At 44.2% G+C, this 25,032-nt stretch overlaps 1 protein-coding gene across 1 annotated transcript in view; it reads left to right on the forward strand.

Moving 5' to 3' along the window:
* Positions 1-2,342: 2,342 nt before the first annotated feature.
* Positions 2,343-25,032, forward strand: part of LOC139155834 (HIRA-interacting protein 3-like) — a 29,603-nt gene continuing 6,913 nt past the window's right edge. The window contains exons 1-5 of the mRNA XM_070731148.1: positions 2,343-2,485; positions 9,445-9,565; positions 9,666-9,822; positions 19,375-20,855; positions 24,785-24,959. Of these exons, the coding sequence (XP_070587249.1) occupies positions 2,418-2,485; positions 9,445-9,565; positions 9,666-9,822; positions 19,375-20,855; positions 24,785-24,959 (2,002 nt within the window). The 5' untranslated portion in view covers positions 2,343-2,417. The remainder of the gene's footprint in view (positions 2,486-9,444; positions 9,566-9,665; positions 9,823-19,374; positions 20,856-24,784; positions 24,960-25,032) is intronic.

The raw sequence follows: 25,032 nt of genomic DNA on the forward strand, positions 1-25,032 counted from the left end.
TACATTTTTCTTAATGTTTAGAATAGAATAGAATAGAATTTTATTGGCCAAGTGTGATTGGACACACAAGGAATTTGTCTTGGTGCATATGCTCTCAACGTACATAAAATAAAATATACATTTGTCAAGAATCATGTGGTACAACACTTAATGATTGTCATAGGGGTCAAATAAGCAATGAAGAAGCAATATTAATAAAAATCTTAGGATATACGCAACAAGTTACAGTCATACAGTCAACATGGGAGGAAATGGGTGATAGGAATGATGAGGAAAACTAGTAGAATAGAAGTGCAGATTTAGTAGAAAGTCTGACAGTGTTGAGGGAATTATTTGTTTAATAGAGTGATGGCGTTCGGGAAAAAACTGTTCTTGTGTCTAGTTGTCTTGGTGTGCAGTGCTCTGTAGCGACGTTTTGAGGGTAGGAGTTGAAACAATTTGTGTCCAGGATGTGAGGGGTCAGTAAATATTTTACCCGCCCTCTTTTTGACTCGTGCAGTATACAGGTCCTCAATGGAAGGTAGATTGGCAGCAATTGTTTTTTCTGCAATTCTGATTATCCTCTGAAGTCTGTGTCGGTCCTGTTGGGTTGCAGCACCAAACCAGACAGTTATAGAGGTGCAGATGACAGACTCAATGATTCCTCTATAGAACTGAATCAGCAGCTCCTTGGGCAGTTTGAGCTTCCTGATTTATTTTCTGTCCTACCAGCGTTTACTAGGAAATAGTAATAGAACTGAGTTTAGCCTGCTAAAATCTCTTTCTTATCTTGGTTTGGTTATTTTGCCCCATCTCTTTGCTGGTTTCAATGAGTGTATTTTAATCTTTGGGCTTGCTGAGGAATGTTATCTACCAAATATGCATTCAATTCATATAATGGAAATTTGGAGATATAATCAATATAATAGAATGTGCCATTGGTCTCAGCTTAAAGGGAAATGATGTCCACTTTATTTGCTATGTGACCATTTATTTATTTATTTATTTATTTATTTATTTATTTATTTATTTATTTATTTATTTATTCGATTTTTATGCCGCCCTTCTCCTTAGACTCAGGGCGGCTTACAACATGTTAGCAATAGCACTTTTTTAACAGAGCTAGGCTATTGCCCCCACAATCCGGGTCCTCATTTTACCCACCTCGGAAAGATGGAAGGCTGAGTCAACCTTGAGCCGGTGATGAGATTTGAACCGCTGACCTTCAGATCTACAAGTTTTATATTATTGTAGCTCAGCCAAATCAAACCAGGCAGGCACAGTAAAATACAAACACAATAACGCAATAATAAATCCCCTTATTTTAAATCAAGTATCAACTATCAAGTAATTAATATTTAGTGTATGATGAGAACATAAGAGGTAAACATATAAATAATCAGATAAATAAAACTTCTACAGGAGTATGGAAGTGGCCCCATAGCTGGATATCAGCTTTCCGGGTGATAGCCTCTGGAATTGCTCATGTAGATCTAGACAATTCACATGATGAGCAATCTTGCATTATATTTAATAGTTTACATAGCAGCTACACAATAGTTTACATAGCAGCAACACAATCCCACTGATACAGAGCAGAGGCATTTCTTCCAATGCCACACCTGTCTTTTCAATTTCTGTTCAATGTATCCTTGCAATTTATATTGACTGGTTCCTAATATGATTTGATGGCTTATTTGTACCTGGACTATCATTAAGTGTTGTACCTTATTATTTTGACAAACTTACCTTTGCTGTTATGTATACTGGGAGCATATGCACCAAGACAAATTCCTTGTGTGTTTCAATCACAGTTGGCCAATAAAATCCTATTCTTATTCTTATTCTATTCCAAGGCAGCCCTTCTCTCCAGACCGTATCATAGGTTGCCGAGAGGTCCAGAAACACAGGCATTTTTCATTTTCTTTGAGGATCCATTTTCCAAGCAAGAAGATTAATGCAATTTGATCGCTAGTCACGTTTTTGGGGGGGGGGGGGGGGGGGGGGGGGGGGGGGGGGGATCCAGCTTGTTCTACTTGGATGACAGTTTCTGCTGAGGTTTATCAAAAACACACAAGTAAATTAAAGTTCAGCCAATAACTTATTTCATTAACTTCATTTTTTATTTGGGCAAAAGGGGTGAGCGAGTCTCAGGAAGACCCAGCAAGGAGCCATATACCCGTATTTTAAGGCGAGGAGGAGACCCCCTGCGGCCTTGCCCCGAGGTGGGGGGGGGGAAACTACATTTCCCAAGAAACCTGCAGAGCAGGCCCTCTGCCCTCATTGGCTGACAGATAATCTTCCCGCGGAATAATGAGCTGGCTCATGCGTGTTTGTTACTTTGTCGGTTACGCCTCCACAGTTGGAACTGTTACTGCTATGAGACGTTGCCGAGGGAAGGGCTGCGTTGGGCGGGCGATGCTATTTGGCGGGGAAAGATGGCAAGAGGCTCTGCAGGGATGCGTGATTTTGTCTCCAGGATTTTCCAGGGAAACCCCGACCTCAGGTGCGGCTCAGACTCCGGATTGTCCTTCGGGACGAAGGGAGGGAGGGAACCGAAGCCTCCTTAACGGAAATGGATGGTTACTGTGCATTACGCCAGACCTCCAGAACCCTTTGCCCCTGTAGGCTTTCCCGCAATCCCTAACCCTCACCGGCTGTGGAATATGGGTGATGTAGCGTCCCTTATAGCTGGAGGAAGCAGAACTACGGTAATATTTGGAGCTCGGGGGCGACTTTTCCAGGTCTCGAGTCGACCCTGCCAGCCTAAAGCCAATGAGGGTCCAGCAATGTAATTCAAATAACAATAACAACAACAGAGTTGGAAGGGGCCTTGGAGGTCTTCTAGTCCAACCCCCTGTGTAGGCAGAAAACCTTACACCACTTCAGACAGATGGTTATCTAACATCTGCTTAAAAGCTTCCAGTGTTGGAGCATTCATAATTTCTGGAGGCAAACTGTTCCACTAATTAATTGTTCTAACTGTCGGGAAATTTCTCCTTAGTCCTAAGTTCCTTCTCTCCTTGTTTAGTTTCCACCCATTGCTTCTTGTTCTACCCAAAGGTGCTTTGGAGAATAGCTTGACTCTCTCTTTTTTTGGCAACTCCTGAGATATTGGAACTCTGCTATCATGTCTCCCCTGGTCCTTCTTTTCCTTAAACTAGCTATGTCTACTTCCTGAAACCGTTCTTCATGTGTGTTAGTCTCCAATCTCCTAATCATCTTTGTTGCTCTTCTCTGCATTTTTTCTAGAGTCTCAACATCATTTTTGCATTGCGGTGACCAAAACTGAATCCAGTATTCCAAGTGTGGCTTTACCAAGGCCTTATAAAGTGGTATTAGCACTTCACAGGATCTTGATTCTATGCCACTGTTAATGCAGCCTAGAACTATGTTGGCTTTTTTGGCAGCTGCTGCACACTGCTGACTCATTTAAATGGTTGTCCACTAGGGCACAGGTTCCCAACCTTTTTTGCACCAGGGACCGGCTTTAAGCTAGACCAGTTTTCCATGGCCCGGTGGGGGGGGGGGGGGCGGCTTTGGTCAAATGGGGGTGGGGTTATGGAGGGGTGGAGCTTAGTGACGCAGCCCTCCACACTTCTCCACAGGGTGGGGAGAATCAGGAGGCTCCTTTGGCGGCTGGGGGCTGCCTGGCTTTGTGATTTTGGCTGGGGGGGGAGTTAGGAAGGTCCTACTTCTCCCCCCCCCAGCCAAAAATTCAAAGCCTATCTGCTGGATACGGGCGATGAGTGGGACAGAGCGGCGCGGAAGCCTCTTGCAGCAGCTGCCACAGCCACCGGCTTCGGCACCGCTCGTCCCGCTCATCGCCCGTATCCAGCAGATAGGCTTTAAGTTTTTGACTGGGGGGGGGAGAAGTAGGACCTTCCTAACTCCCCCCCCGCCAAAATCACAAAGCCAGGCAGCCCCCAGCCGCCAAAGGAGCCTCCTGATTCTCCCCGCCCTGCCTGACGCCCCACCCTGTCCTGCATAATGTCCTCTGTCGGGAGGGCAGCGGCGCCGCGGACCGGCTGGAAAACCCCAACGGCCCCGGTCCCGGTCCGCGGACCGGCGGTTGGGGACCTCTGCACTAGGGTTCCAAGGTCCCTCTCACAATTACTGTATTTTTGGTTTAAGAGGCATAAGAAGCTCCCGAATCTCCTGTCCACTCACTGCAAAAAACCAACCCCCTGCGCAGCTTTTTCCAAGGCTGCGCAACAGAGCCGGGCGTTGGGGACAGGGAGCGACGAAAGTGCAGAGGCCAGTGGCGTTTTTTCTTATTTTGAATGTCGCGTGCGTGCGTGCTCCCCATCCCCCTGCCAGCCTGCCGGGGACGGGGAGCCCACAACCGAGAGGCTTGGCACCAGCCCATCTGCAGCAGGTGGGGACGACTTAGATTTATACAGTGATCCCTCGAGTTTCGCGATCTCAATCATCGCGAAACGCTATATCGCGATTTTTCCCACGATGACGTCACTCTCTTCCTTCCTCTTGCTCTTGAGCGGCAAACAGCGGGCGGGCGGGTGAACGGGCGAGCGGCAAACAGCAGGTGGGCGGGGCGAGCGGCGAACGAGGGCGAGCGGTGGGCGAACGAGGCGAGCGGCGGGCGAACGGGGCGAGCGGTGGGCGAACGGGGGCGAGCGGGCGATCGAGCAGCGGGCAGGCATCAGCGAGGATCCGAGGCGGCGGGGAAGACCCAGGGAAGGTTCCTTCGGCCGCCCCAGCAGCTGATCTGCTCGGTAGCGCAGCAGCAGCGAGGAGCCGAATATGGGGTTTCCCCTTTACGTGGGCGGCTGGGAAACCCGATCTTCGGCTCCTCGCTGCTGCTGCGCTACCGAGCAGATCAGCTGCTAGGCGGCCAAAGGAACCTTCCCAGGGTCTTCCCCGCCGCCCACACGCAAACCCCACCATCTGCGCACGTGCGGCCATGAAAAAAAGGGCGCGCATGCGCAGATGGTGCTTTTACTTCCGGAACCCTACATCGCGAAAAATCGATTATCGCGAGGGGTCCTGGAACGGAACCCTCGCGATAATGGAGGGATCACTGTATACCGCTTCACAGTGCTTTTCAGCCCTCTTTAAGCGGTTTACATAGCATATTGCCCCCAACAGTTTGAGTCCTCATTTTACCACCTGGGAAGGATGGAAGGCTGAGTCAACCTGGAGTCTGGTGAGATATGAACTGGTGCACCACAACCAGCAGTCAGCAGAAGCAGTTTGCAGTACAGTGGAACCCCGACTTACGAGTTTAATTGGTTCCGGAAGGAGGCTCGTAAGTCGGGACGCTCGTATGACGAAACATTGTTTCCCATAGGAAACAATGTAAAGTCAATTAATCCGTGCAACAACAAAAAAAAACCGCTGCCCCCGAACGCGGAAGTTAGCATTCAGAGACAGCTGCGAAGTGGGGCGGGTGTTTTAAAACGTGGCAGCCGGCCTGGGGGGCTCGGGGGGAAGCCCCCGAGCCCCCCAGGCCGGCTGCCACGTTTTAAAACACCCGCCCCACTTCGCAGCTGTCTGCTGAATCCGGACCGCCAACTTCCGCGTTCGGATTCAGCAGAGAGCTGCGAAGTGGGGCGGGTGTTATAAAACGTGGCAGCCGGCCTGGGGGGCTCGGGGGGAAGCCCCCGAGCCCCCCAGGCCGGCTGCCACATTTTAAAACACCCGCCCCACTTCGCAGCTCTCTGCTGAATCCGGACCGCTAACTTCCGCGCGGCTTTTCTGCTGACTCCTGGCGAACTTCCCCGCTTTAGTAGTCAGCGGAAAAGCCGCGTGTGTGTTTTAAAACATCGGAGCCGGCATGGGGAAGAGCCGGGGTGGCGCAGCAGGTAGAGTGCTGTACTGCAGGCCACTGAAGCTGACTATAGATCTGAAGGTCAGCAGTTCAAATCTCATCACCGGCTCAAGGTTGACTCAGCCTTCCATCCTTCCGAGGTGGGTAAAATGAGGACCCGGATTGTGGGGGCAATAGCCTAGCTCTGTTAAAAAGTGCTATTGCTTACATGTTGTAAGCCGCCCTGAGTCTAAGGAGAAGGGCGGCATAAAAGTTGAATAAATAAATAAATAAATAAATGGGGAGGCTTTTAATCAGCCCCCGAGCCCCCAACCCGGACTCGGGGGTGATTAAAAGCCTCCCCATGCCGGCTCCGATGTTTTAAAACACACGCGCGGCTTCTTTGCTGACTCCTGGCGAACTTCCCCGCTTTAGTAGTCAGCGGAAAAGCCGCGTGTGTGTTTTAAAACATCGGAGCTGGCATGGGGAGGCTTTTAATCAACCCCCGAGTCCGGGTTGGGGGCTCGGGGGCTGATTAAAAGCCTCCCCATGCCGGCTCCGATGTTTTAAAACACACGCGCGGCTTCTTTGCTGACTCCAGGCGAACTTCCCCGCTTTAGTAGTCAGCGGAAAAGCCGCGTGTGTGTTTTAAAACATCGGAGCTGGCATGGGGAGGCTTTTAATCAACCCCCGAGTCCGGGTTGGGGGCTCGGGGGCTGATTAAAAGCCTCCCCATGCCGGCTCCGATGTTTTAAAACACACGCGCGGCTTCTTTGCTGACTCCTGGCGAACTTCCCCGCTTTAGTAGTCAGCGGAAAAGCCGCGTGTGTGTTTTAAAACATCGGAGCTGGCGTGGGGAGGCTTTTAATCAACCCCCGAGTCCGGGTTGGGGGCTCGGGGGCTGATTAAAAGCCTCCCCATGCCGGCTCCGATGTTTTAAAACACACGCGCGGCTTCTTTGCTGACTCCAGGCGAACTTCCCCGCTTTAGTAGTCAGCGGAAAAGCCGCGCGTGTGTTTTAAAACATCGGAGCTGGCATGGGGAGGCTTTTAATCAACCCCCGAGTCCGGGTTGGGGGCTCGGGGGCTGATTAAAAGCCTCCCCATGCCGGCTCCGATGTTTTAAAACACACGCGCGGCTTTTCCACTCGGAAGCAAAGTAAGCCAGCCCGGCTCTTCTCGGCTCGTATCTCGAATGTGAGCTCGTGAGTCGAGCAAAAATTTCTCTACTCTCGCAGCTCGTATCTCGAGTAGCTCGTAAGTAGAGCTGCTCGTATGTCGGGGTTCCACTGTACTGGATTCTAACCATTGCGTCACCAAGGCTCAATACTAATAAAGGGATACAAAATAAATTCCTTTTTAAAAGTATAAAACGCCCCTTTTTCCTCCTAAAAGAGGCTGAAAATTCAGGTGCATCTTATATTCTGAATGCAGCTTTTTTCAAAGCTTTTTTTTCCCTGTTAGCACCTAGCCCTAACTAGATGCTAACAATCTTGCAGATTCTTTCATTGTTAATGTCTGTGAAGAATATTTTCCACGCTCTTAAGTCTTTGCAGAGTTTTTTTCATTATTCTAACTTGCTCCAAGTAAGTTTCTTTCCAGCCCCAACCAGGTGTTAACGATGTTCCCAGCTCTTACAGTTTGAAGGCTCTTTCATTGTTACTCTCTGCTAAGAATGTTTTCCAAGCCCTGTCTTTGCGGTTGGGTTTTGTTTGGTTTTTTTCATTGCTCTAACTTACTCCAAATGTTTCTTTCTAGCCCTAACCAGGTGCTAGTGATGTTCCCAGCTCTTACTGGCTTGCAAGCTCTTTCATTGTTACTATCTCCAATTAAGTTTTTTTTTAAGCCCTAACCAGGGGATAAAATAATGTGCTGAAACTGACCAGACTAAAGATGCTAGCCAGATGAATATCTGCTAAACAGATTCTTTCTCCTATTTTCCTCCCCAAAAACTAAGGTGTGTCTTATACTCCGAAAAATACGGTAAATGAAATATCCTTTAGGCAACTAATGATGAAGATGAGTATCACCTTGGCATGATATTGATAGTTTTTAATTAGAATTTTAATTGTTTTTTAAGGTATAATTGGATTGTTATTATTGTTTCCTGTTTTTCTGTACATGTTGTAAGCCGCCCCAATCCTCGGAGAGGGGCGGAATATAAATTCAATTAGATAGATAGATAGATAGACAGACAGACAGACAGACAGACAGACAGACAGACAGATAACAATTAAAAACCAGACTTAAAGACTTAAATTGGAAGGTGTTGACTGGATGTAACCTCTGGGGTAAAAAAACTGGGATTCCTGGATAACAACATCAGCATGTGTTTCCTGGATAATTTAGAAGAGGAGAATCAAAGAATTGTATCTCTGAAGAAGAAGCTTGAGTAGGAGAGCAGATGTAGGAGACTATGATTTTAAAAATCATGGACTTAGATGACAAATAGGAGTGGGACCCATATTACAGCCTATGGATATGCTATAGATAGAAATTTGGGTGAGCCCAAGCTTGTGGCCTATAGATATTCTGGGCAACTAGAAAAAGCAATTTTTGGAGGATGATAGATTTTCCATCCTTGCTCTTTTTTTTTGAAAAGCTATTAAGACCTGGCTTTGCCGACAGGCCTGGGGGCCATGAATCTTAACATCTGACACTCCCAAATTAAGTTTGACTGGTTTGTATGTTCCTGTTGGACTGGATTTAGGGTTTTTTATAGGGGGCTATTTTAATTAGGGCTTATAATGGAGTTTCATAACTGTTAACACTTGACTTCCTTTTTATCATTGTACGGTGATACAATTCGTCTTACAAATGCCTCGTCATACAAACTTTTCGAGATACAAACCCGGGGTATAAGATTTTTTTTGCCTCATCTTACAAACTATTTTCACCTTACAAACCCACCGCTGCCGTTGGGATGCCCGCCTCCAGACTTCTGTTGCCAGCAAGGCACCCATTTTTGCGCTGCTGGGATTCCCCTGAGGCTCCTCTCCATGGGAAACCCCACCTTCGGACTTCCCTGTTTTTGTGACGCTGCAGGGGAATCCCAGCAGGGGAATCCCAGCATCGCAAAAATGGGCACTTTGCTGGCAACGGAAATCCGGAGGTGGGGTTTCCCAGCGAAGGGAGCCTCAGTGAAATCACAGCATCGCAAAAACACAGAAGTCCGGAGGTGGGGTTTCGAAGACTTTGGTGTTTTTGCGATGCTGTGATTTCACTGAGGCTCCCCTCGCTGGGAAACCCCACCTCTGGACTTCCGTTGCCAGCAAAGCGCCCATTTTTGCGATGCTGGGATTCCCCTGCAGCATCACAAAAACACAGAAGTCCGGAGGTGGGGTTTCCCACGGAGGGGAGCCTCAGGGTAATCCCAGCAGCGCAAAAACGGGCGCTTCGGTTGGCAAAAGGGGTGAATTTTGGGCTTGCACGCATTAATCGCTTTTCCATTGATTCCTATGGGAATCATTGTTTCGTCTTACAAACTTTTCACCTTAAGAACCTCATCCCGGAATCAATTAAGTTTGTAAGATAAGGTATCACTGTATTACTGTATTGTTTTTATCCTTGTAAGCCGCCCTGAGTCCTATGGGATTGGGCGCCTTAGAAATCAAATAAGTTAAATTAAAATTAAATGATTTATACATAAAGGTATATTTAGCAGATGCTGACGTTATAACTTGTGGTCTGTTGCAGCATCCTCACTCATGCCATCATCCGGAAGCAGTATCTTGACTATGTTGGCATGGAAAATATGTCCAATGAGGAGAAGCAGCAGCTCAGAGACGTTGTAGAGGAAGAGCTACTCCAGATGAAGGTACTGGTTTTAGGAGAGGAGAAAACATACATGTTATGTCTTGGTAAAGAATGAAATTGATCCATGTGTTTATAACTTTTTTTAATGTTATACATCACAGGTTGATCCATTGCCAAGCAATGAAGAATCAAGGACTGAAATCCAGGATTCCTTCAAAACTGAAAACCGCAAAAGACCCCTTCAGGTCTCCTCTAGTTCAGAGGATGAGATAAAAAATGAACAGGAACAAAAAAGACAAAAGATTGAAAATGACATAGGTAATTATATTTCTATGCGATGTTGCTTAGCACGTACTATCCAATGTATCACTTGAATTTCTTGAATTGGTAGAAGCTAAATATAAACTGGGTTTTACAGTTATTTTCAAATTTAGGTAAATTTTCATGAAAAATGGCTTTCCTAACTTTTTCTGCAGCACTAAAGAAATCTATGAAAAGATATAGAAAGGGTAACCAGTAATAGGGACTTCTCCATGGGGAAGGACCACAGCAGTTGAGGTTTTGACTTTTTATAGCAAAGTGAAATATATGGTATCATGCAGTTCTGTCCCAGTGATGAGCCCAGCAAGAAATAGATCCACACAAGGCTTTGACAAAAATTTAAGCATATAGTTCTAATAATTTAGTATAAGACAGGTTTAACTATGTAAAAATGTATCAGCAAAGCAAGAAATAAGTCCTTTTGTATCAGCTATTTAACTTAAAGCCAAGAACTCCCAAATAGTTCTTTTTGATCCAATCTCTAATTAACATGACTTACTCTGAGTTGGCAGAAAGCCCGGACGTCAAGATTTTATCTTCTTAGTTTGTAATTCGCATAAATAATCCAAGAGCCAAATACAAACAATCATCGCTCACATTAGAAAGTTGACTTCTGCACTCGCTTGTCACAAGACTAACCCTTAAATTCCCAAAAGGCATGGCCAAGTGTTCTAGAGGTCTGTTCACGCAGACACCTCCTCCTGCTCAAGCTCTCGTGCCTTCTGACATCCCTCCGTACTCTGGCGTCAAGAAGAGGCTCCTCTTCTCCTGAGTCACAGGCCTTGGTTGACTTTCAGCCTCTGACCCCACATCCTCTCTGACTTCCTCGCTATCAGATTCTGGTGCCAAGTACACCAGCCTAGGATGCCAATCCACACCCATCTTTTGATCCTCGGAATCCATGATCAGCTACGCAGGACGCGGTCGAGCCACGACAGCATGGTGTGGGACATATAGATATTTTTTTTATCCCTCTTTCATTTAGAGCTCAGGTTATCCACTAAAATTCAATCAAGAGGAATCTAGGCCAAATAAAAACTTGAATAATTAATTTGCTACTATCAGAGATGGTGATGACCCCCAATAAAAGATTATTTTAATGGAGAAATAGATTCATGGAGAACATGAGCGGGTTCCAGGTACATTTTGCTACCGGTGCGCATGCGCACACGCGTCCCACTGCGTGATTTCACCGCACATTCTCAGGGTAACATTAGAAGCCGAAACACAGCTGAGGAGCTTCTCAGCTATGCTTCAGACAAAGAATAAAGGTCAGCATTAGTGTGAGGGCTGACGGGGGGGAGGGGGGGCTTTTGTTGATGCGGAAAAGCCATCTAAACCTGGAAAATAAATAGCTGAAAATTACATCATCACCGGGCCCCTACTGGTGCACAGCACCTGACCGCACCGATAGGAACCCACCACTGATAGAGAACCAGACTATTAGTTTTGGGGACTTTATGATTTCCTGCATTACTACCAGCATGCAAACCTCTGACTGCTGGTAAGTAGCGATAGACCAGGGCCATCCCATTCCAGCTATTCATGCTTTTCTAAAGACTCATTGGGTAATGTGTATCCCTAGACTGGATTATTATAATTTATTCATTGCATATAAATATCCTGTTTGGGCTCTTAACAGCCCAGGGGCCATAAATGGAGAGCTTCTCTAATTTTATTTCCATAATAAAACTCTTGTATGTTAGGTCAGACTGAGAGAGGATCTTGTATTAAAACAGAACCTGATTTTTCATAATTTCCCTGAAAATTGCATGCCCTCTATGAGAATTAACCTTCTTTGAGGATCTTTCCATGATAGTTCTTTGATGACAGTTTACGACAGCAAGGTGAATCACTGAGTGAGTTAAGTATACTGTATTTTTTGGATTATAAAATGCACAGGTGGAGGGGCCTGGCCAACCTTGCAGCACTACAATTGTCTCCTGCGGTAGCTCCCACCGAGTCTCTGCTTGGGGACCCAGAACAGGACTGGAAGCAGATCAGAACTTGACCTGGAGGAGTGTGAAGAAGAGAGGCACTGGTCAGTTGTCCAGGGGGACTTGCAAACCCGCTAGGGAGCTGGCAGCAGGCTCGACCAGCAGCTGTGGAAGATTACTCTGTTGCCATTAGCTGGAACAGCCATGATCAGAAGGATAGGAGCAGAGAGATTGTGGATTGCCTAGTGACGAGATCTAAGCATTTGTGCTGGAGAGATGTGAAGAAATGTTGAAGCTGGGTGAGGTTTTGGCCAATTTAGTGATAAAAAGAAGAAACTTAAAAGGAGACAAAAGAGATTCCAAAATGGAGTGAGCAGTTATCTAGCAATTGGAAACACCATAGAGAGAATTAAAGGAACAGAGTTTAAAGGTCCAAGAAATTTGAGGAAATTTTTATAATTGGGCTTGGTGGAAGTTAAAAAGACTGAAAAAGAACAAGAATTTGAAGAAAATATCCTATATGCAGGTGTAAAGCAGAGGTCTCAAAGTCGCAGCCCACGGGCCAACTGCAGCCCTCAGGATAATAGTTTGCGGCCCCCACCTCAATATCAAAGTTTAATGTTAGTGTCGCCCGAGTTTGATACGAATGGCACTTTTCAGTGTTGTGTGCAGAGCTGAATGAACCTACCAATCACGGTGGGGTATATTGCTCTCGGAGGCGGAACATCAGCTGGGCATATTGCGAACTTGCGCCATTACCCCGGGCTCAGGAGTGGAGGTGGAAATTGCTACTCAGCAGGACGCTAAACACTGAAACAGTGACACCAAGTGGAATTATATATTACAGCCCCAAACATGTCTTTTTCAAAGCCTGAAGTAAAGAGAAAGGTTGGTGATGAGCACAGACAATTTCAGGAAAAGTGGGAAGTGTAATATTTCTTTGTTGAGCACAGGGGCATCCCGACGTATCTTATTTGCACAGAGAAAGTTGTGGTGCACAAAGAATACAATTTGAAATGTCATTACACAACTAGACATGCTTGAGGAGTATGCAAAATACCAGGGAGATGAGAGAGCAAACCGGGTTGCTAATCTTAAAACATATCTACTATGGCAACAAGATTTCTTTAAGAAAGCAACCAAAGAGAATGATGCAGCAGTCGAAGCTAGCTACGTGGTTAGTGAGATGATTGCTAAAGGAGGAAAGCCATTCAAAGAAGGTGAATTTGTAAAAAAAAAAAAAAGTGCATATTACAGGCTGCAAATATTGTCTGCCCAGAAAAGAAAGGTCAGTTTAGCAACATCAGCCTTTCTGCCAACACCGTAGCAGAGCGCATTTCTGACCTGTCAAGTGACATTTATGATCAACTGTGTGAGAAAGCAAAATCTTTCATTGTATACTCGGTCGCTCTTGAGATCACAGACATCACCGACACTGCCCAGCTCGTAATCTATGTCCGTTAAATGTTAAAGAACTGTTAATAAAGACATTATTACAGAATCTGAATAATAATTACATTTTCTCTAGTCAGCAACTATATGTGGTTTCTTCAGTCTTCCACATCTGCTGTATAATTATTGTTTTCATTTTTTTTAATTTATTACTGATTGATTTTTTTTAAAATGAATTTTTCTTATGAATTATTTTTAACACAAAACAAGATGAAAAAATAAAGACATTTGATAACATTGGAATGTTTTTGTAAGAGCTTTTCTTGTGGAAAACCTGATGCAGCCCAGCCTCACCCAGCCTCTACCTCCAGTGGCCCCTGGGTAAATTGAGTTTGAGACCCCTGGTGTAAAGCATTTTGGAAATTTTTGTGAAATAATTGTATTGTATTGGAAATCCGATACCACCATCTGCTGGTTGAATGAAATATTGCAGGACATTTGTGGAAAGAGAAAAAGGGAAATTGCTTGAAAGCTGCGAGAAACAAAGAAAGGTAACATTGGAACTGAGAATTTGAGAACATGCTGAGCTATGGTGTTTGATTCTAATTTATCATGGTGATAGAAGATGATAGACTGAACTGGAATGGAATATATTAAAAGTGAATATCAAATTATTGAAGCAAAGAATCTAAGCTTTAATCAAGAGAGATTTAATTACGAAAGAGTGTATACAAAGAATTAATTCGGTTATTAAAATATATGAAGACATAAAAATTTATATCTTGGAAATTAGAGGTAATAAGAAAGCAGAAATGAAGTTGGAATATATAGAACTTTCAGAACTCACAGTGTTGGAAAATAAGAATGAAGAACAAGGAAAGCACCTTGAAGAAAAAGGGACTGATATTAAGAAAATGATGGTTTTATAGTGACAAGACGGGTAGATAGGGAATCAAAAGACAAAGAAGGTAATACAAGCAGAATTATGAGGAGTATTCAACAAATAATATACTTAAAAGGAAGAAAACTAATTCAGAAAAGAAAAGAAAGAAAAACTTAAGAGAGAGGGAGGAAAGGGGAAAATTCACAAGAAGTGGAATTTCTGAGAGACCAAAGGAGAATGGATGAAGATGGGAGATTAATGGAATGGAATAGCAATAACATTTAGACTTATATACTGCTTCATAGTTCTTTTACAGCCCTCTAAGGGTTTTACAGATTCAGCATCTTGCCCCAACAATCCAGGTCCTCATTTTACCCACCTCAGAAGGATGGAAGTCTGAGTTAACCTTGAGCTGGTGGTGAGATTTGTACTGCTGAACTACAACTAGCAGTTAGCTGAAGTAGCCTGCAGTGCTGCACTCCAACCACTGCACCACCTCGGCTCTGAAGAGGGGTGATAAGATATTTATTTGTATCAATGGAATTATGTATGATTAATTATGGTATAAGGATTTCATGGTGATGACGTAAAATGTAAATTTACTGCAGGTTTGGAAAGGAACTACAGCCATCTATCTCCACAACCCCTAGTGATGACCGAAAAGGAAGTGTAAGACCTATTTCAAGAGAAAAGCCAGGAAAAGCTCCTTGCTTAAAAGTCTTTGCTGACCAATTGGCCCCAATCTTCACCCGAATCTTCAATAAATCGCTAGATATAAATAGTTATGTTCTTTCTTGCTTTAAATGCTCCACTATCATCCCAGTGTCAAAGAGGCCCACCATCAAGGAACAAACGACTACAGACCAGTTGCTGTAACATCTGTAGATAGGAAAACCTTTGAAAAGCTAGTGCTGTCCCACTTGAAACCTATCACGGATCCAGTGTTAGACCCCGGCAATTTGCAGACCAAGCAAACTGCTCAACAGATGATGCTGTTAATATGGCTCTGCACTACATCCTACAACATCTTGAATCTCCAAGGACCTACGCAAGGGTCCTCTTTGTAGACTTTAGTTCAGCATTCAATACCATCATTCCAGACACTCTTCTAACTAAGCTGGACCAGCTAACAGTACCTGCACACTTGCAAATAGATCATATATATAATATATATGGAAGTATATATATATATATATAACAGGAAGCAGCAGATGAAAGCTAAGCAGAATCACATCAGATACCTATACAATTAGCACAGGGGGCCCCCAGGCTGTGTGCTCTCTCCACTATTCTTTCACTACCAATGACTGCGTCTTTAACAAGCCTTCTGTTAAACTACTGAAGTTCACAGATGATACAACAGTGATCGGACTCATTCAAGACAACGATGAATCCGCATACAGACGGGAGGTTGAACAACTAATCTTGTGGTGCAACTGGAACAATCTGGAACTGCATACACTCAAAACCGTAGAAATGGTGATAGACTTTAGTAGAAACCTGCCCATACTTCCACCTCTTACATTACTGGGCAACACGATATCAAGAATAAAGTACCTTCAAATTTATAGGTTCGGCCCTATCTCAAAATCTAGCACGAAAAACGTCACCAAAAAAGCACAACAAAGAATGTTCTTTGTGTGCCAACTCAGGAAGCTCCAATTGCCCAAGGAGCTGCTGATACAGTTCTACAAAGGAATTATTGAGTCTGTCATTTGCACCTCTATAACTGTCTGGTTTGGTTCTGCAACCCAACAAGACAGACACAGACTTCAGAGGATAATCAGAACTTCAGAAAAAACAATTGCTACCAACCTGCCTTCCATTGAGGATCTGGGAAAATATTTACAGACACTTCACATCCTGGTCATAAAGTACTTCAAATCCTGCACTCAAAATAATACTATAGAGCACTCCAAACCAAGACAACTAGACACAAAATAGTTTTTTCCTGAACCACCATCACTCTGCTAAACGAATAATTCCCTCAGAATTGTCAAACTATTTATTAAGTCTGCACTACTATTAATCTTCTCATCGTTCCCATCACCCATATCCTCCCCCAAATGATTGTATGACTGTAACTTTGTTGCTTGAATCCTTACAGTTTATATTGACTGGCTCCTAATATGATTTGATTGCTTATTTGTACCCAGACTATCATTAAGTGTTGTACCCTATGATTCTTGATGATCTTTTAAGTACATTGAGAACATATGCACCTAGACAAATTCTTTGTGTGTCCAATCACACTTGGCCAATAAAATTATATTCTATTTTATTCTATTCTATTTAAAAATTTGATTTAATGCTGAAAAGAATTTCAATAATTACTGAAATTGTTGGAATGTTATAAGATCTGTATATTACTTTCAAAGGTTTTTATATTAAGACTATATCATTTATAAATTTGACTTTATGTTGGAGAGATTTTTGATAGCTAGGAGGCTTTTGGTATATTGGGAAATTGATAATGTTTCCAAACAATGGATAGAAAGGGAGTTCTGAAAAGAGATTAGAAATTTAGGGCATTTGGAAATGAATAAAATAAGATGAGTAAAGATATCAATTGAGGTTAGGGATAAGTATGGCCTAAAATTTAAAATATAAACAGGATGGATTTAAAGCAGGGGTGACAGAGGGAAAGTAGACTGGTGATAAAAGTACAAAAAGTGTAAAATTAGGAGGTTTGATTTATTTATTTATTATTAATTTTACTTTTATGCTGCCCAATCCCAAAGGACTCGGCGGATTACAGTATATTGGATAGAAATGTATATATGTGTTTTGATATGATTTATGTATATGTATGGATGCTTTTGTGAAGCTGGTAAAATATATATTTCACCAGAATTTTACCATAAGCTGACAGGAGGAGAACCTGTGGTCTAGAGGTTAAAGCAGGCAGACCCCCCAGGTTTAAATCCTGGTAAGGATATGTCTAGCTGATGAAAGCAAAATAATTTGAAATAGATCTATACTAATCTCCCTTTTCATTATAAACAAAAATATGTTATACTTACATACATAAATACATACACACACCAATATTTAGAAGAGGAAAGTAAGAATAAAAAGGTTTTGTCCCCCCTGGCCCCCAGGACCACTCTACAGGCCTCCCAAACCCTATGCATAACCCTCTTTTTGCAAAATAAAATTTGCAAAAATTGGTCCATTTTTCACACTTGTTTTGGGTTTTTTTTTTCAAAAAATGGCACGCAGAGGGCTTGGGAGGGCTACAGAGTGCTCCTGAAGGCTGGGGGAAGGCAAAAATGGCCTGTTTTTCATGAAAATTGGGGTGGTTTTGCCTTCCTTCAGCCCCCAAGATCGCTCTCCATACCTCTCAAACCCTGTGTGTGTCCCTTTGTGTAAGAAAGGGCCCATTTTTTGCAAAAATGGGGTTCAGGGGGGCGGGCTTTGTGAGGCCAAAAATGGCAGTCTTCAGTGTATAAGACGCACCAATATTTCTACCCTCTTTTAGGCACAAAAGGTGCGTCCTATTCTCCGAAAAATAAGATAGGTGCAGACCTTTCACATCTGCCCATGGAAACTCAGACGTGAGGGCAAAGGGGTCTGGCTTTTCTTCTTTATTATTTATTAAGAAAGACTATTTCATTCTGCAATGCTGATCTTCTTAATGCTTTAAGACTGTGATACAAAACCATCCTCATTTGCATTTGGAATCAATATAGTACCATCCACTTGCTGTTTTATCATCCGCCTCCATCTGCTCCGTGAGCCTCTAGCCAGGCTCCAATTCATCAAATATCAGGCTGCATTCAAACCAGAGATAGGCCACCTGTTGTCCTCCAAGTGTGTTGAACTCACAATCCTATAAGCCTTGAACTTTAATTATGCTTTCTGGAATTTAAAGACAATCTGGAGGGGATTGCATCTGGTTGAGCATTGCATTCTGGGAGTTCACTAAAAATATACCCCAAAGCAACTGATTGGGAAGGGCTGGTGATTGGATGATGGAGTGGTTGCTGGAAACAGATCAAAGCCGTTGCTTTCTTCTACCTTTCCCATAAATTATTGTTTCTGCTTTTCTGTTATCCATGTTGTTGTTCTTACATTGATTCCATTGAACTGTTTTTTAACCTCCTGCTTTTCCAGTCTCTCTTTCTTCTTAGAGGTTTGTTTTCAATTTTAAGAGTGAAACAGAAATGATTTGGGGGAAAAATAAAGGGAAAAATAGAGACCCTAATGAAAATTAGGCACCAATGATTATAAGTGACCAGTCATAATGATAAGAAAGAGTGTTGTGCAGGCCATATATTTAACTTGGAGCTGAACTTCCAAAATTGAAGATATATTCCTTTCAACCAACAACTTGTTAGCCACAAGTAACCCGACAGATCCATAAGGATGTGCAACTTTTTAAATATTAGCTGGAATTCCAAGGACTGAATGCCAGCAGTGGGCAAATCTAGGATAAAAAGAGGGGAGAGAATTTATTTTTGTTATTTATTGGTATCCTGCCTTTATTATTTTTACAAATAACTTAGGACAGTAAACAGGCAGCCGAGGTGGCGCAGCAGGTAGAGTGCAGTACTGCAGGCCACTGAAGCTGACTGTAGATCTGCAGGTCAGCAGTTCAAATCTCATCACCAGCTCAAGGTTGACTCAGTCTTCCATCCTTTCGAGGTGAGCAAAATGAGGACCCAGATTGTTAAGGCAATATGCTGGCTCTGTTAAAAAGTGCTATTGCTAACATGTTGTAAGCCGCCCTGAGCCTAAGGAGAAGGGTGGCATAAAAAATTGAATAAATAAATATAACCCCTTTCTCCTCCTTTTCCCTCCACAATAGCAACCCTATGAAATGAGTTGTGCTGAGAGAAAGTAGCTGACCCAGAATAATCCAGTTGGCTTTCGTGGTTAAGGCAGGTCTAGAACTCTTGAGATCTTGTGATTGGCCCAAAGTCACCCAACCGACTTCCAAGCTTGAGGCAGGATGTGAACTCATGGGCTTTACTTTCTAGCCCAATACCTTAACCACAAGACCCGGGGAAGGGATCTGTGGCCATTTTATGACTTGTGGATTCCTGAATTCTTGGAGTTGAAGTCCACAAGTCACAAAGGGGCCATAGTTCCCCACCTCTGCACTAGACCAAACTAGCACTCAACATTGAGACAACTGAGAGAGAAAAAAGAAGGTTATTCTCATATTCTCAATATACCTTTCTGTCGCATTAAAATGACAACTTTGGGAGCTCTCCAGATGATGCATCCAAGGCTTTGAGATTCAGAGTTTCTGGTTTGGCTCTCCAACTTTCGAGTAACAGTTGCCCTTCCTCAACACGATTATATTTGTCACTTTTTCCTTTTGTCTCTCAGAAATAACTTCTGATGAAAAAGATTCTGGGATTGATTCCAAGAAGAGGCCATGCCATGGGAGTCCAAAAATTATATCCTTGGATTCTTCTGACCAAGGAGACTCCGGAGCCGAAAACCACAGTTCTGAGTCTGAAAGCAATGAGGAACCTCCAAATAGCAAAAGAAAACCATCTCCTCAGGATGCAAGACGGTTAGGCAGGAGGTCACCCAATGGCCAAGAGATCAGGGGCTCACAGAAAAGGGAGGTTAGTGAATCTGAGGATACCACCACTGACACGGAACAGAGTGGCCTTAAAGAAGAGGTCAACAAACACAGGAAGATCACAAAAGAGAACAACTTGAGGCAAAGAGGCTTCAAGAAAAAGGTGGGCGAAGGGTCCAAAACTACTGATCCCAGAGGCAGAGGAAAAAACAGGATGATGACTAAGCAAAGAGAGGAAAGTAGCCTATCAGAGGGAGGAACTGATCTGTCAGAGATAGAAGAAATCTCTGAGGAGAAAAGAGAACCGAGTGAGAGTGAAGAGAATAAGACATTCCGTACTAATAAAGCACAGCGAAGGGTGAGTCGGGGAACCCAGATGCATTTGAAAAGGAACGAATCTGAGGTTCCCTCAGGAAGTGGTAGAAGACGTAATTTGCAGAAGAAGATGGCGGGTAGCCAATGCGGAAGGAAGAGAAGAGTTATGGAGGATTCGGAGAGCAGTTCTGAGGATTCTGCAAGTCAAAGTCCAATAAGGAAAGAGGGAGCAAAGAGGGCCAGGGGAGGAAGAGGGGGGCAGCAGTTGGGGAATGGCTCCAAACTCGAGAGGAAGCGTCAAGAGAGCAGGAAGAAGAAGCTGCAGAGGGAAGACTTGCACAGGAAGAAATTGGAGAAAGTGAAGGTGACGCAAAGGATCCAGGAGTCTTTCAGTGACGAATCTAAAAGTGACGAATCTAAAAGTGACGAATCTAAAAGTGACGAATCTAAAAGTGACGAATCTAAAAGTGACGAATCTAAAAGTGACTCAGGAGGCCAGAAGGGCGTGGAAGCAGAGGAGAGGGTGCAGGATCCAGCTAGCAACGAGGGGGAATCGCAAAGCGAGACGAATCAAGGCCCACCTGGGAAGAAGGCTCTAATAGGTCACCCATCAGAAAGTGAGTCAGATGAAAGTGAAGATGGAGATCCGAGGACACCGGAAAAGGAGAGCGAGCAGAGCTCTGGATGTGACTCAAGTCAAGGGGAGGAGAAGTTGAAGAAGAGAGGAGCTCAGAAGTCAGAGAGAAAGAGCATTGATAAGGAAACCTCCCCGTTTGGTTCTGAGGGTTCGAGAAGTAGGTCTGCAAGAAAGGGAAAAACCCAAAGCCAGCAGCAGAGAAGAAGGAAAAAGCCACAAAAGAGGAGGCCTAGCAAGGAGAAAGAGGGGAAGGAGTCCAGCCAAGAGGAGAGCTCCAGCTCAGAAGAAGACAAGCCCACCACTTCTCAGCAGCACCGTCTTCGAAAGGTAAGGGACAATTGCACGGGGACTTTTTAAAAAATATGGGTTTTCTTACAGGTAGTCCTTGACTTACAGCCATTCATTTAGTGACCATTCGAAATTACAGAGGCACTGTAACCGCCGTAACCGGTCCTTGCAATTACAACCGTTGCTGCATCCCCACAATCGTGAACAAAATTGGGGCACGTAGCCACTGGCATGTGTTTACAATGTTTGCTCATCTGATTGCCGTTTACAACTTTCTGGGGGATTTTTGACAAGCAAAGTCGATGGGGGAAGCCAGATTCACCTAACAACTGGAGTAATTCACATAACAACCAAAGTAATTCGCAATGCAGTGGCAGAAAAGGTCATAAACTCGGGCACAACTCGTTTAACAACCACCATGCTTAGCAATGGAAATTCTGGTCCCCCGTTGTGGTTTTAAGTCAGGAATTGTCTGTACAGGTGATCCTCTACTTACAAGAGTTCATTTAATGACCTTCTGACGTTAATAATCATTTTTTGCACTTATGATAGTGGCAGCAACCCCGTAGTCACATGATAAAAATTCAGAGGTTTGGCAACTCTCACATTTATGATGGTTGCAGTGTCCCAAGATCATGTAATCACATTTTGTAACCTGGCAAAGTCAGTGGGGAAGACAAATCTACTTAACAAACATGTTACTAACTTGACGGTATAAGATTTTTTTAATTTTCTCCACCATAAAGTAAAACAATATATAGTTATAAACACAACAACAGTACTTAAAATCATATATAAACTTTTCTTTTTCTTATTACACCCTCAGTGGAGGCTCTTATCTCTCCTTGTCCAAATTTTCATTATCAATTCTTAAAAATCTAAATAAAAATTCTTCCTCTCCGTCTTACTATAAAAGTTACATTACATCAATGCAAAGAGTAATAAAACCTCTTTTATCTAAGTTTTAATATTGTTTCATATAGCTAATTTAAAAATTATATATATATAATATTTTAAAAATTCAGCAAAAACATATATATATGTTTACAATATTTAATATTCCATTTTACAACAGCACGAAGCTTGGAAACTTCAGCCTGATGATGGTGGATGTGATTTCACCGAAACGTCGCATAGACATGCAAAATATTACACAGGGCAAAACCCGAACTCAGAACAATCTACATATATATATATATACAGTGATCCCTCGGTTAGCGCGGGGGTTACGTTCCAAGACCTCCCGCGCTAACCGATTTCCGCGTTATATTGGATGCGGAAGTAAAACCACCATCTGCGCATGTGCGCCATTTTTTTTTCATGGCCGCACATGCGCAGATGGTGGAGTTTGCGTGTGGGCGGTGGGGAAGACCAAGGGAAGATTCCTTCAGCCGCCCAACAGCTGATCTGCTCCGCAGCGCGGAAGCAGCGAGGAGCCGAAGATGGGGTAAAGGCAAAGGGGAAACCCCATCTTCGGCTCCTCGCTGCTGCCGCGCTGCGGAGCGGATCAGGTGTTGGGCGGCTGAAGGAACCTTCCCTTGGTCTTCTCGCTTGCCGCTTGCCAGTCCACACACGCCCCCCTGGATGAGCCGGCCACAGGGGCGAGGGGTGGGGATGAAGGGGCAGGACTTCCCGGGCGGAGCCGAGCACGCCTTCCGCCCGGGAAGTCCTGCCCCTTCATCCCCACCCCTCGCCCCTGTGGTCGGCGGGGATGAAAGGGCAGGACTCCCTGGGTGGAAGGCGTGCTCGGCTCTGCCGCTCCAGCTGCTTTCGGCCGAGCCTCCCTAGCCAAGCGACTGCCTTCCGTCGCAGCGGGGAACATCGGCGCAGGAGACAGGAGAGGACCGGGCGACCGGAGAAGCAGCGCTGCCGCCGCCACGCCTGGCTCGGCTCCCCCCTCGGCTCCCCCCTCGGCTCCCCCCCTTACCAGCCCCGCCGCGGAAGGCTCCATTCTGTTCCCTGCCGGCCCGATTGAGCGGCCGGCGGTCTCCATTCAGGGAACAGGGAAAAAAAAAATTTATTTTTTAATATTTTATTTTTTTAAATAATATTTTTTGAAAAACCGCGTTGCAGCGTTTTGCGCTAATCGAGAACGCGCAAGTCGAGGGACCACTGTACACACATACAGTAATACCTCATGATACGAACTTAATTGGTGCAAGGAGGAGGTTCGTAAGACGAAAGGTTCGTAAGACGAAACATTGTTTCCCATAGGAAACAATGTAAAGTCAATTAATCCGTGCAACCAAAAAAAACCCCGCAAAAAACCGGCTTCCGGCGACTGCTGGGAAGCGGCGCGGCTGTTTTAAAAGGTGACAGCCGGCCTGGGGGGCTTCCCAGCACCCCCCTGAACCCGGGTTCCGGGTTCGGGGGGTGCTGGGAAGCCCCCCAGGCCGGCTGCGACCTTTTGAAACAGCCGCGCCGCTTCCCAGCTGTCTCTGAACGCCGAACGCGGAAGTTCGGCTTTGGCGTTCGGCTTCAGGAGACAGCTGGGAAGCGGCGCGGCTGTTTTAAAAGGTCGCAGCCGGCTGGGAAGCCCCACTGCCTGGCTGCGACCTTTTAAAACAGCTGCGCAGCTTCCCAGCAGTCTCCGAACGCCGGTTCGTAACTCGAAAAAAGTTCGTAAGAAGAGGCAAAATTTTTCTGAACCCCTGGTTCGTATCACGAGTTGTTCATAAGATGAGGGGTTCGTATCTTGAGGTACCACTGTATATATATATATATATATATATATATATATATATATATATATATATATATATGACGGTCTTGGTATATTCGGGTTTCTTCCCGTGTAAGATTTTGAAATTTCTGGCGACGTGAGACCTCGTTGAAACGTCGCCAGAAATTTCAAAATCCTACACGGGAAGAAACCCGAATATACCAAGACCGTCATACCTGTACCCGTGAAAATCTACGAAAACATATATATATATATATATATATATATATATATATATATATATATATATATATGTGTGTTTTTGCTGAATTTTTAAAATTAAGGGAGACTAGGATACCACTATTTCGGCCTTGTTCTGGTCTCATCAGCTAGCCATATCCCTACTTGGATTTGATCCTGGGGCTTCTGCCTGAGAATTAACCTCTAGGCCACAGGATCTGATCCCTTCAGCTTTGTACCAGGGAAGGGCTATATGTTGTTTCTGTTGGATCACCCTGGTATTTTGAAGGAACCTTACAGCTTCTTTTTGCCTCTAGGCCCATCCCAGGGCCATTTCAAGGCACTTAATTTATTCATAGGCAACAAACTATATTCTGTATGTATCACATGTTTTTGCTGAATTTTTAAAATTAAGGGAGACTAGGATAGCGCTATTTCAGCCTTGTTCTGGCTTCATCAGCTAGCCATACCCTTACTGGGATTCAATCCTGGAGCTTCTGCCTGAGAATTAACCTCTAGGCCACAGGATCTGATCCCTTCAGCTTTGTACCAGGGAAGGGCTATATGTTTTTTCTGTTGGCTCAACCTGGTATTTTGAAGGAACGTCACAGCTCCTTTTTGTCTCTAGGCCCATCCCAGGGCCATTTCACATGACTCCTGGGACATACTACAACTGTCATAAATACATGCCAGTTGCCAAGCACCCAAACTTTGATCACATGATCACGGGGATGTGCAATGGTCATAAGTGTGAAAAATTGTCATAAGTCACTTCTCAGTACCTTTGTAACTTAAGCCACAGTACGAATCATTGTAAGTCAAAAACCATCTGTACAGCAATGTTTTGCAACCGTGGCAATTTTGAGATGGGTAAACCTAAAATTCCCAGCTAGCAGGACTGGCTGGCTGAAATTCTGAGAGTTGAAATTTTTAACGCTGCCAAGGTTGCAAAATACTGCAGAATCGCTTTAAAAAATAAAGATTGCTTTTCTTTGATCTGTTCAAGATAGTTCATGGAAAGTTTATTGTGAGCTGGGTTGTTAACTTGTTTCCTCATCTGCTGTAGGATAAGAAGCACCATTCTGGAAAGAAAGAGGAGCACTCCTCCATCCTATTCCTGAAACGCCTTATCTGGGAATGTGGTGTGCGTCAGAATTACAAAAAGCTCCTGGCAGGTTGCCACTCCGACGAAGCTCAGATAGAAATTCTCAAAAGGCAGCTGTCTAATATTGGCATAAAAGGTTAGTTAATGGCAGTTGATGTGAAGCATAGCCACGTGCCAGGTTAGAAACTGGGAGGCGAGTTCTAGGCTCA

The sequence above is a fragment of the Erythrolamprus reginae genome, unplaced genomic scaffold (assembly GCF_031021105.1).
Source record: "Erythrolamprus reginae isolate rEryReg1 unplaced genomic scaffold, rEryReg1.hap1 H_7, whole genome shotgun sequence".
NCBI classification, from domain to species: domain Eukaryota; kingdom Metazoa; phylum Chordata; class Lepidosauria; order Squamata; family Dipsadidae; genus Erythrolamprus; species Erythrolamprus reginae.